The sequence below is a fragment of the Chanodichthys erythropterus genome, chromosome 17 (assembly GCF_024489055.1).
Source record: "Chanodichthys erythropterus isolate Z2021 chromosome 17, ASM2448905v1, whole genome shotgun sequence".
In the NCBI taxonomy this organism is placed as follows: Eukaryota; Metazoa; Chordata; class Actinopteri; order Cypriniformes; family Xenocyprididae; genus Chanodichthys; species Chanodichthys erythropterus.
Genome location: NC_090237.1, coordinates 14,017,240 through 14,029,560, shown reverse-complemented (window position 1 = coordinate 14,029,560; position 12,321 = coordinate 14,017,240). Strand labels below are relative to the sequence as shown.

General features: G+C 41.9%; 1 protein-coding gene across 3 annotated transcripts in view; it reads right to left on the bottom strand.

The window, feature by feature from the left end:
• The window catches only part of zgc:77784 (uncharacterized protein LOC402947 homolog), a 70,991-nt gene that overhangs the window by 44,072 nt on the left and 14,598 nt on the right, over positions 1–12,321 (bottom strand). For all 3 annotated transcript variants that reach the window (XM_067364466.1, XM_067364468.1, XM_067364467.1), the window contains exons 3-4: positions 1,665–1,822; positions 17–137 (exon numbers count right to left, since the gene is read on the bottom strand). In XM_067364466.1, the coding sequence (XP_067220567.1) occupies positions 17–137; positions 1,665–1,822 (279 nt within the window). The remainder of the gene's footprint in view (positions 1–16; positions 138–1,664; positions 1,823–12,321) is intronic.

Here is a 12,321-nt window from a genome sequence, read left to right as displayed (position 1 = left end):
ATGAAATTGAACTTACCAAACACAACAAGTTCGGCTGGATCACTGTCTCTCTCGCCCACCATATTGGTGCCCACGCACACATACATGCCTGCGTCACTTTTCCGGGTGTGAGAAATCATCAGCTTACCACCACGCATCTGAAGGAAAGAAAAAAGAAACAAAAATCACACATATCTCCATATCATCATTTCACTTGACTTGAAAAATATTCAGTAATATCTTCTTGAATTGAATAAAATCAGTTTAAGGTGTAATTTATTCCTCTTTAAAAAAAGGTTTAGCACAAAGAAATTATTAATATTTTTTACAAATATGTACACATGCATGTATGACATGAAGACTCATTTCAGAAGCCTAAAAAAAGCCTGGTTTTATTTTAAATAGTTCTGGTGCCAACATGTTGAGTTCACATTACCAAACAGTTTCTTTCAGTAACCAGCAGTGTTATTTTAGTATTTATATACTATTACATATTTTGAATTAGCTTTTCTTTTTATATTTTCAATTTTAATTTCAAATTTAGTTTAAGTTTTAGTCATTTTGTTATGTGCCTGTGACTTTTAAAGGTTTTTTATCTTTAATTTATTTTTATTTTAGTTTTATTAAATTTAGTACTTTAAAGGTGCACTATGTAATATTTTCTGTCCGCTAGAGGCCTATTTAAAACCAAGGCGTAGCTTGATGACGGCAAGTTTGAGCGCAGAATCTTGAAAAGAGTAGGGATCGGACTCTGGAAGAAATCATGTTCATGGTTGCGATTATTACCGTTACTGTAGTATGAAGCAGAGCAGGACCGAGTGTTGTGGGAGCTGAACGAGGCCGCTGGAGCGATCACGCAACACACTCCGCGAACAGCAGGACTTTTATTATGCTTTTCCGGTCAAGCTTATGAGGTAACGCAGCTCTGTTTATCATATTAGATACATTTGAGTGTGTTGAAAATGTTATAATGTTACTCTGTATAAAATAAGACTAAACTTGTTGAGCTATATAACAACAACAATTTTCTGTCTGTAAACATAACCAAACAGTTGTTCCCTTGCCTATTAAAACATGTATTATAGTAAAGTGTCTTTACTGTTTCCATGGTTTCTACAAAATAAAACCGAGGGTAATGCGGGTATGATGCAATTGACAGGCGACTCCTCACATGTCCCGGAGCCTTGGTTAAAACTGCAATTTTCTCACGATTTACAAATAGTTGCAAACATTTGGGATGTTGTAAGTACTCAAGTGAACAAAATATATAACACTGGCCTAGTGGTTTTTGGATATTTTATGGCAAAATTCTTATATATTGCACCTTTAACTTATTAAACTAATTCATTTCAGTTAGTTACCAAGGCAACATTTCAAATTTTTTTCATCTAATATTTATATTTTATTTATTTATGCTTTTTTTTTAACTTAACAAAAACAAATTTTGATAGTTTTAGTGTTTTAACCACAATATAAACATAAAAAATGACTAAAGTGCACCTTTCATTTACATACACTCAATTTGTTTTTGGCAGTGATGTCATTTGTTTGTGGAGAACAGGACGTGACTCTTCGCTGATTTATGTTCCAGTCGATACTGGTTGCAGAGGGGCATGATGTCACTGCTACACTATAACCTAATCATCACTGCTGTGCCAACATTGCACTTTCTGCTATTGACTCACAGAGATCCTGCCGTCCTTGTCATTGACACGAACATTGTTCCTCTTCCAGGAAACAGTGGGCTCGGGGTGACCCCTGGGAGGGACGCACTCCAGCACAGCAGGTTCTCCGGCTGCCACCACCACGTCATTGGGAGGCTGGCGGAAATCATCCCTGAGAACTATGGGAGATTGAGACAAGTGTTAGCTCCATGTTTTTGTTTTTGTTTGTGCTCCCCTGTGTGAGGTGTTTATTCATGGATATTCATTGAGGAACTTGGGAATTGTGAGTCAGAGATGAATGAGGCGTCTTCGCTTTTTCTCAGCTCCCGTCCTCAAATCTCCTGTGCTCCTTCCTGCATGTAATGCCTCGGCTTTCTCGTCTTATCAATTATAAAGTGTTTTCATGACAACACATTCACATTTAAATACAGCTGAATAATTGACCAAAGAAAAAAGAGACATGACATAACTGGGGGTCTGGTTCAAACCCGAGTGAGCTGCCTATTTACAACACCATTCAAAATTTTGGGTGCAGTAATTTATTAATTTTTTATTTTATATGTAAAGACATATATAATGTTACAAAAGATTTCCATTTCAAATGAATGCTGTTAATAAACTTTCTACTCCTCAAAGAATCCTGAAAAAATGTATTACACATAAGCAGCCAGCTGTTTTCAACACTGATAATAGTAAGAAATGTTTCTTGAGCAGCAAGTCAGCATATTAGAATGATTTCTGAATTCGGCTAACACAAGGTATCTTATGGTGCACTCAAGTAATGTCGAAAGATCGTATTTACAAGTTCAATGCGCATGGAAACTCTGTATTTTCTTTCTTTTTTTCCTCTTCTTGAGTTTCCGAGTTGGGAGGATGTCAGTGAGAAACACGGTGGACGCAACGGATTGTAGTTGATGGTAAATTTGTTGAAATGAATAATTATTTTTAAAGGGGACCAATTATGCCCATTTGTACAAGATGTAATTTAAGTCTCAGATGTTCCCAGAATGTGTCTGTGAAGGTTCAGCCTAAAATGCCTCACAGATCATTTATAAATCCATGTTGTAAATACCCATTTCTGACTACAGTAAAGAATAGGCTGTTTTTATGCATGTGCCTTTAAATGCAAATGAGCTTCTGCGTGGCAATGGCATCCCCTCTCTACGATCACAGTTCCTGCCTCAGTCGGATTCTCTGCCAAATACTAACAAGACATCTGCTTGGATTTAATTATCATCTATATCGCAGTCACTCTCACAGATAGCACAGTTCTTCCTTCATCATTAAAGTTTATTATTTCCACGTATTTAAAGCTATATCAGTTTAAACTTCTAATGGATTGTTTTCTGAGCGCACTTATCTGAATCACACACACACACACACAGACAGCTGGCTGTCAGATGTCATTGTGAGTAATTTCTCTTTCACACTTTTTGTTGTGTTTAAACTGTCAAATACACACAAGGTTCTTGTTCACCATTGCTGCTTGCGAAAACAAAATGGAGGTGCCATGGGTGGAAATGTGCAGATTAAGAAGCGGTAATATTATAATAAGATCCCCTTCATACGTCACTGAATGGCTCATTTTTTCATATGCTTGCTGAGAAAGGCTTACCAAAACAAAGTTACTGGGAAGTCCTTTTTCACGTTTTCTGGGTTGGTATATGCAGCAGGGACCCGATTATAGCACTTAAACACGAAAAAAGTCATATATATGTGTATTTATTTTTTCTCTTTATTTTAATTTTCTTAAAGGTGCCCTAGATTCAAAAATTGAATTTAGCTCGGCATAGTTGAATAACAAGAGTTCCGTACATGGAAAAGACATACAGTGAGTTTCAAACTCCATTGTTTCCTCCTTCTTATATACATCTCATTTGTTTAAAAGACCTCCGAAGAACAGGCGAATCTCAACATAACACCGACTGTTACGTAACAGTCAGGGTATATGCCCCCAATATTTGCATATGCCAGCCCATGATCGAGGCATTACACAAGGGCAGCCAGTAACGTTTGGATGTGCACAGCTGAATCATCAGACTAGGTAAGCAAGCAAGGACAATAGCAAAAAATGGCAGATGGAGCAATAATAACTGACATGATCCATGATAACATGATATTTTTAGTGATATTTGTAAATTGTCTTTCTAAATGTTTCGTTAGCATGTTGCCAACGAAATGTACTGTCTAATGTGATTAAAGTTACCATCGTTTCTTACTGTATTCACAGAGACAAGAGCCGTCGTTATTTTCATTATTAAACTGTCTGTATAATTCATAAACACAACTTCATTCTTTATAAATCTCTCCAACAGTGTGTAATGTTAGCTTTAGCCACGGAGCACAGCCTCAAACTCATTCAGAATCAATGTAAACATCCAAATAAACACTGTACTTACGCGATTAGACATGCTGCATGACGAACACTTTGTAAAGATCCATTTTGAGGGTTATATTAGCTGTTTGAACTTTTTTTCTGTTGTTCAAGGCAAGCGCAAGCTCTGTGGGCGTGGAGCAGGAGAATTAAAGGGCCACACACCCTGAATCGGCTCATTTCTAATTATGACCCAAAAGAGGCAGATAAAAAAATTAATAAAAAAAATATATGGGGTATTTTGAGCTGAAACTTCACAGACACATTCAGGGGACACCTTAGACTTATATTACATCTTTTAAAAAAAAGTTCTAGGGCACCTTTAAAGACAACACATACACACACACAATGCCACCTAAAGAGTTGGTGTACAGGATAAATAACTCATCAAACTTTTAATATATGTCCCCTTTAACAAAAGTTAATTAAAGTCAAAAGTTAATAAATCTTGCTCCGACCAAAGTGAATTGAACGCATTTCATGTCAAGAATTATGACTTCCCAACTTGTAAATACGAACTTCCCAGGAGGACTTGAATGCACCATTAACAGACAGCTCACTAGGTTTTGGATAAGTCTCGCAAAACAAAAATCCATCATAAAAAGCCAATTCTTTAACTCTGCACACAGCCAAATTCAACAATGTCTGGTTGTGTTGACCTTACTAAGCATCAGTGTTAACGGCAAACACCGTGAACTCTGCTCCCTTCTCTTTTCTATGCCTACCCTTCACACTGAGAGCGAACGGCAGAATGCTGCATTCCCTGCTGCCTGGCATGGCAGGAAAAGTTATCCATAAATCCCCAGTGGTGATTGACAGATTAAAAATGCGACCCCTGCCCTATGGCAGCTGCCTCAGGGGGCCCTTTGAGTTTCCTACATCAAAGGGTGAGCTCCTACGGGGCTGTAGACTCTCACCAGCGGCTGGTACAGAGCCTCACACACACATACAAGCATAAATGGCACTCATATACTCATCTCAGTGAAATATAAATGCATTTTCGATAATAAAAAGGTAAGCCAATGTCCACAGATTAATCACGAGTCTGGCAGCAATATCTTCCTGAATTATCTCAAACACTTTGTGGATGAGTTTCGATTAACACCTCAATTATAAGGTGTAATCTCAACCGTCGTGGGCTGCAAAAGGAAACCGAAGAATGTTAGGCATGAAAATGATTCCACATAAATAAATTCAGTCATCATTCATAATTATGATATGACCTCTGCAGCAGTTCTGCTGTAATACCAAGTCCTGGCTAGCCCGTCACTTGGCAGACCTTTATAAATGCAATGACTTGTGATAATTACTTATAAATATTCATTGAAATGTCATGTTATTGGTGAGATCCAGAGCAGTGAGTGCTCCATTTTCTTTCTTAGTTAAACACATGCTCATCTCCTGCCTATGAATATTCATATCTTTCAGGCTAGGACAAATGGTGTGGGTCTGTCTGTGGGCAGTAAGTGACTCACATTAGGATTTTAAAGTGGTCATCTGTCAGTCTGGGTACCCAACTTGGCCATAACCAACCTGAGCACTCCACCATCCAACACAATCCGCCACATTCATGTTTACTCAATCCTTCTACACATTTTAGATTCTTAGTGGCAAATCACTAAACGATTGTGCCATGGTATTTCCTGCATCCTATTCACTAACCACTCACAGTCCAGTTGGTAGCCAGATGGAAATGTGTTTAAATTAGCCCACTCTCATTCTTTTCAGTGCCGATGTGTATCATTTCTACTGTATGTAAATTAAGCTCACTGTGTAGCCTACCTCACAAAGCGTGCAGCAGTTGGGTTCCAGAAGTAAAAACTCCATTAATTTTCTCTATAGGGAAACTGATTTTTAACAATAACTTGTAAACATTTAAAGGCAGACCTGTTGTGAGCTCTGAAGTTGTTAATTGTTGGTATATGCTTTTGTTAAAGCCATCAGTTTCCATTATTTCAATTGATTTTTTTCAAAGAATCGTGTTTAACAGCAAAATTCCTGGTGAAATACTACATTACCCATGATGCTGTGAAGAAAATTAGACCAATCAGAGAGTGGTAGTGAGCAAATCACACTAAAAGACCATGCAGGGAACACCCAATCAAATGAAGCACCACGAATGACATAATTGAGTCTCGCTACTCTCTCAAAATACTTAAATGTCTGTATACAGTATATACGCATTTTGCCTTAAACTTAATGTATTGTTTCTCTATATAAATATACAATAATTCTTTTAAAGTTGTTGATTATATATTTTTCCATTTTTAATTCAATTATGATTATTCGTAATGCTTCATAGGATTGCAGATCTTTCCATCAATAAACCTGTTAAATATACAGTCTTGTACCTTTGTCTTTTTGTCAAATTTTTAAATAATTCAAATGAAAATTTGCTTCAAATAAAAGTTTGTAATGCTGTAATTCACCTTGTAGCTGATTGGTTTGGTTCATGGCTTATAATGTTTTAACAAAGACTTCCTTATGATACTATAAAAATAGATAAATGTGATCCGGCAATGTTTTATTAAAGGTGCTACAGAGGATGTTTTGTTTTATACATTTTTGCAATATTACTTGAAACTGTCTTTACTAACTGATAAAAGACTATTTATTAGGTGCACTGAAAGGAATAATATTAATCATCTGTGCATGAGGTAGGGCCTTAAAAACATCAGCCAATCGTTTACGCGATGATTGGCTCTCTGGCTTGTCAATCACTGCCATGACGTTCCTTGTGAGAGACGAGCGCGGCTGTGCACTCCAGTAACTTTCCACACTACACAGGCGCCGCATGCGATGTTTTTTTCCGGAGACCAACTGCTGATTATGAGTTACCTGCGGTGAGTCTGACATAATGAGTCCACTAATGAACACAGTGAATGCCGGTGGTTGTTACAGATCCCTTGTTTCCCTGGACTCCATTTCCCAGAATCCTCCTGTTCTCCACACCTGCACTCACTTCCCTCGTCAGCTCCTCATCGTCACTCATCACCTGCACCTGGACTCTATTGTCAGCACTCCCCATATATTGCACTCACTCCCTTCACTCCTCGTCCGTTCTCTGTTTATGTTAGAGTTTGTATGGTGTTCTCTGCCTTCGTTTACATTAAAGTATTGTATGTTTGTGGAAATCCGTGATCTGCCTCCTCTTTACACCAGCAACCGTAACAGAAGAACGGACCCTAAACGACCGGATTTTCCACCAAAAAAAAAATGGAGACTTCCACCAGCTCCCTGGCTCCTGTTCCTCCAACGCCTCTCACTCATCTGACAACCGGCGATCGCCTCATCTGGCTCCTACAGGTGGGTCGTTCGCTGGAGAGGTATGTGGAGGAGTTCGTGGAGCTTGCTTTCTTGTCTGACTGGCCTGATGCTCAGTTGATCTCCTTGTTTTTGGATGGATTGGATGACGACACTATCCGTTTTGATGAACCTGTTTTTTGTTTCTCCTTAAGCGATACTATCAATTTAATTTTGTGGTTGAATGGCTCCAAATTCTTAGTAGAAGAGGTTCAGGATCAGTGTTGTCGTCCGGTCCATCCAGAAACACGGTTGGCCGGGCCAGTCAGTCAACCTCCGGCTTCCTCCGCATACCCTTCCAGCGAACTCCCTGCCTGCCCCAGGCTGGACCCATATTCCGCTACTGGGCCCAGTAAGCGGAGGAGGAGGAAGAAAGCGGCCCCAATGTCTCCAAAGCCCGCTCCAGTATCTCCAGAGCCCGCTCCAGTATCTCCAGAGCCCGCTCCAGTATCTCCAGAGCCCGCTCCAGTATCTCCAGAGCCCGCTCCAGTATCTCCAGAGCCCGCTCCAGTCCCCACAGAGCCAGCTCCAGTGCCTGTGGGGATTTTAATTGTATATGAGGGGATGGATAGTACCCATCTTCCAGCCTCACACAAGCCGCCCAGTCATGCGGCCTGGCTTATAGACTTTTGGGCCGAGCCAAGTTCTCCAGTCTCCGCCGCCGAGCAAAGTTCTCCAGTCTCCGCCGCCGAGCAAAGTTCTCCAGTCTCCGCCGCCGAGCAAAGTTCTCCAGTCTCCGCCGCCGAGCAAAGTTCTCCAGTCTCCGCCGCCGAGCAAAGTTCTCCAGTCTCCGCCGCCGAGCAAAGTTCTCCAGTCTCCGCCGCCGAGCAAAGTTCTCCAGTCTCCGCCGCCGAGCAAAGTTCTCCAGTCTCCGCCGCCTACGAGCCCTCAGCTCCAGCCGCCGCCGCCGAGCCAGCCGCTCCAGCCGCCGCCGCCGAGCCAGCCGCTCCAGCCGCCGCCGCCGAGCCAGCCGCTCCAGCCGCCGCCGCCGCCGAACCAACTGCTCCTATGAACTGTGTTTTTGAAACCTCCAGCCCAAAGACTGTTTCCCCTCCCTGCCTCCCTCTCCCGCCTCCGTCCAGTTATGTTTGCACTGAACCTTCACCTCAAGCCCCCTCGCCCAGATCTCCACCTCGGACCTCTGGGCGATTACCTACACCCCGGCTCCAACCTCCCTCTGCTCCACCGTTACCCATCAGTCCACCAGCTTCACCAGTATCCATCCTGCCTCCACTCACACCTTGTGCACTCGTCAGCCTGCCCTTCCCTCTGGACTACACTCCTCCGTCTCCGCTCCGTCACTCCGTCCCTCAGTTTCAGTTGGCTTCCTCACTCCCCCCGGTGTTCTTTTTGTTGGCTGTCCTACTGCTTCTACTGCGGCCTTCTGGAGTCCCGGCTGCGCTTCGGTCGGCAGAGCCTTTGGTTCCGCCATCTCCCGCCGGTCCTTCAGCGCCGCCTGGGCTCAACGCCTCGAAGGCTTCGGCTCCTGACCCGCCATGGCTGCCCGCTGCACCTGACCCGCCATGGCTGCCCGCTGCACCTGACCCGCCATGTATGCCCGCTGCATGTCTGCCCGCTGCACCTGACCCGCCATGGCTGCCCGCTGCACCTGACCCGCCATGGCTGCCTTCGGCTCCTGACCCGCCATGGCTGCCTTCAACCCCTGACCCGCCATGGCTGCCTTTGACTCCTGACCCGCCATGGCTTTTGAGCCCGCCCTGGAGACCTCCACTCCAGTCTACTCATCCCCCTGCTCCGGTTTGAGGTCTCCAGGGCGCCCGCCCCCCTCCCGGTTGTTACATCTACGGCGCGAGGACGCGCCTACCGGGAGGGGGAGGTACTGTTACAGATCCCTTGTTTCCCTGGACTCCATTTCCCAGAATCCTCCTGTTCTCCACACCTGCACTCACTTCCCTCGTCAGCTCCTCATCGTCACTCATCACCTGCACCTGGACTCTATTGTCAGCACTCCCCATATATTGCACTCACTCCCTTCACTCCTCGTCCGTTCTCTGTTTATGTTAGAGTTTGTATGGTGTTCTCTGCCTTCGTTTACATTAAAGTATTGTATGTTTGTGGAAATCCGTGATCTGCCTCCTCTTTACACCAGCAACCGTAACAGTGGTAAACACTCGCGTTCCAATACGTTTGTGCACGAGTTTTGGGAGGCGTTCCCTCGAAAGGAGGGGGGGTTGTTCTTACGCATGCGCTCATTTCAAAAACTCAGTAACAGTCTTTGGTTTCTCAGTCGACAAAAAGATCCTCTTTAGCACCTTTAAGTTGGTTGCTGTATAATGCAGCAGTTCAGAAATGAAATTCCACAGAGTGTGGCAGTTCAGAATTGAAAGTCCAGTTAGTGGTATTAAAAGCGTGCTAAGTTTTAATCCAAAACAAATCAACGTGACTATGGCAATGTTTTATTATATTGGTTGTTGTACATATTGCAGCAGTTTGGAAATGCCTTGTGGCACCAATAAGTTAATGCACCAAAATAATGTACCCCATTAATCCCTCCCCAAAACCTAACTGATAGTGTTAACAAAAGCAAATGTGAGATAAACAACAATGCCATTCTACAAGTCTTTGAACTCTTTTATCATAACTTGTGTTTCTTTTTTAGTATGCAGTGTCAAGCTGCAAAAGATGCAAGCTCAATGGTTAAATACATCCGTCTAGCATGTCTTTACATTGAAAAACAATGGAAAAGTAGTGCAGTGGAATGGAAAATGAGATCTATGTGAATGCCCCTAATGCTGTACCAGGTGAGCTACCGAACAAGTTTACTATGTCATGCGTACTATTGTTTTGCGGTCATAACATGTATTGTGCAAGGAACCACGCAAAAGTCTTTAATTAGAAAAGCACTATATATGTATATGTAACAAATAAAAAAAAAAGTAAAAAAAAAAAAAGAATGAATTATTAATCAATAATCTGCCACTGTAATCATAAGTTGTGTGCAGAGGAATAAAAGTAGTTGCTATTTCACTGCCACTAGGTTTCATTTCAGCTGGACAAAAAGCTCCAGTGATTTGCATGAAAACGTATGTATTTGGAGGTAAAGGCACGTATTTCCAAGGATAATTTCTTTATTTTTCTTAAATTATAATTGCCAAATTTAATAACTACAAAATATACTAATAAAAATTAATACATGTGCCGGAAACCAAAAGCCAATTCCACAACTTTTTTGACATTTAAAAAATGCTATTACCAAACACATAAATAATTTCATCCCCTAAAGCTGTTTTTAAACTAATTCACTTTAAAATGATTCAGTTGTCCTTTTCCCCCATTGGCAGTAAGAGCTGCTGACTCCATCATGGTTGTCTGTCACTGTTAAATGAGCGTCCACTCATTCCCTTGGGCCACTCTGACAGTGTACAAACAAAGCACAAGCCATCCCTAGCATATAAATGCATGTTTTACGAGAGAAAGAGCACAGATGTTGCAGAAAACTGGCCAACTGACTAACGGCACACCCAATACAGGCATCTGCCCCATTCCACAAAACCAATCCGATGGGAAGCCCTCCGATCAGTGCAGATCTGATGGTCATTCTGATAATGACAACTGATGCTGAGAGTGACTGTTGGCCCCAAATCATGACTAAAACAGCAGTGGTGCAACACAAATATGCATGCATGAGCTTGCAAATTGGCATTGTGCATACATTCTCTGTCCCCTGCAGTCCACTGTGGTGGGCCGTCACCTCCTGAACAGAATTTAACTCGCAGGAGGCATATGCACAAGCAAGGACAAGGACAGGCTGTTCCAAAACAGCCCACAGCATGTTGCATTTTTCAGGAGACGATGCCATGTGTTATTCATGAGTGCTGGTTAAGAAAAGAGAGGGTAAAACAGTGTCACCGTTTACCTAGAGCTGGCCAGCCCGCACACAAAGCTCGTAAGTGCCCTCGGCCATACCACATGCCTAGTTATGGGAAAGAATGATACACGCTTGGCTCAGACAGGGTTCGTCCCTCTTGGCGGTGTGTTCAGGAAACCATTCGTTCCCCCTCTCATCCTCTACACTATATTATGAAGCACAAAGAGGGGAAAGCAATGTGATTTTGAATCATCAGTGAGGTGAGTGACATGAGCAGAGAGACTCATTAGCTACAGCTGAAAGCCCGGGTGGGTCATGTGACAGGCACAAAACATTATGGTCATTCTCTTAATTCTGTTTGGCTTCCTTCCACTGAGCAGACCATGCAAGGCAAAATTATCATCATCCCTTACATATGCTGTACAAGCCAATTACTTTTGCTGCTTAAATTATGTACAGAAATAAATTGACTTGAATTAGCAGGAACTGCTTCCTTATCTGTTGGCTGTCTCAAAATCTAGCGAGATGCTTTCCAAGACTAAAAATGCTGTTTAGGCCAGGTTGCAATTTGGTGCTCATGGGTCCGCAATAATACACACACACACATATATATACACACACACACACACACACACACACACACACACACACACATATATATATATATATATATATATATATATATATATATATATATATATATATATATATATATATGCTGTTTATATATATATATTGTGAAAAACATTGCCCAAATCAATTTAATTAAAATCAAATTTTTTCTATTTTGGTTTATACATCAAACACCACAGCATTGTTAAAGCTGCAGTCCATAACCGTTTTGGTTAAAAATGATCCAAAATCAATTTTTGAGCAAGTACATAACCAGCCAGTGTTCTTCTTACCTTAGCCTGATTCACAACGGTAAGCTTGAAATAATGTTTTCTAATTTTCTGTGGGAAATTTGAGCAGTGCCGTTCATCTTTGCATCATTACGTCATGTCTGTTTACATAAAGAAGGAGTCCCAGCTAGTAGGCTCTCTCATGTGAGGATGCTGCAGTTCTCACAGCAGCTGCAATAATTAAACTTATCATTTTGATGGCGGATTATAATCCAGAAAGGTCCAAACAACAATCATCAGTGACAACTGGAGATTCAGCCATAGTCAAAA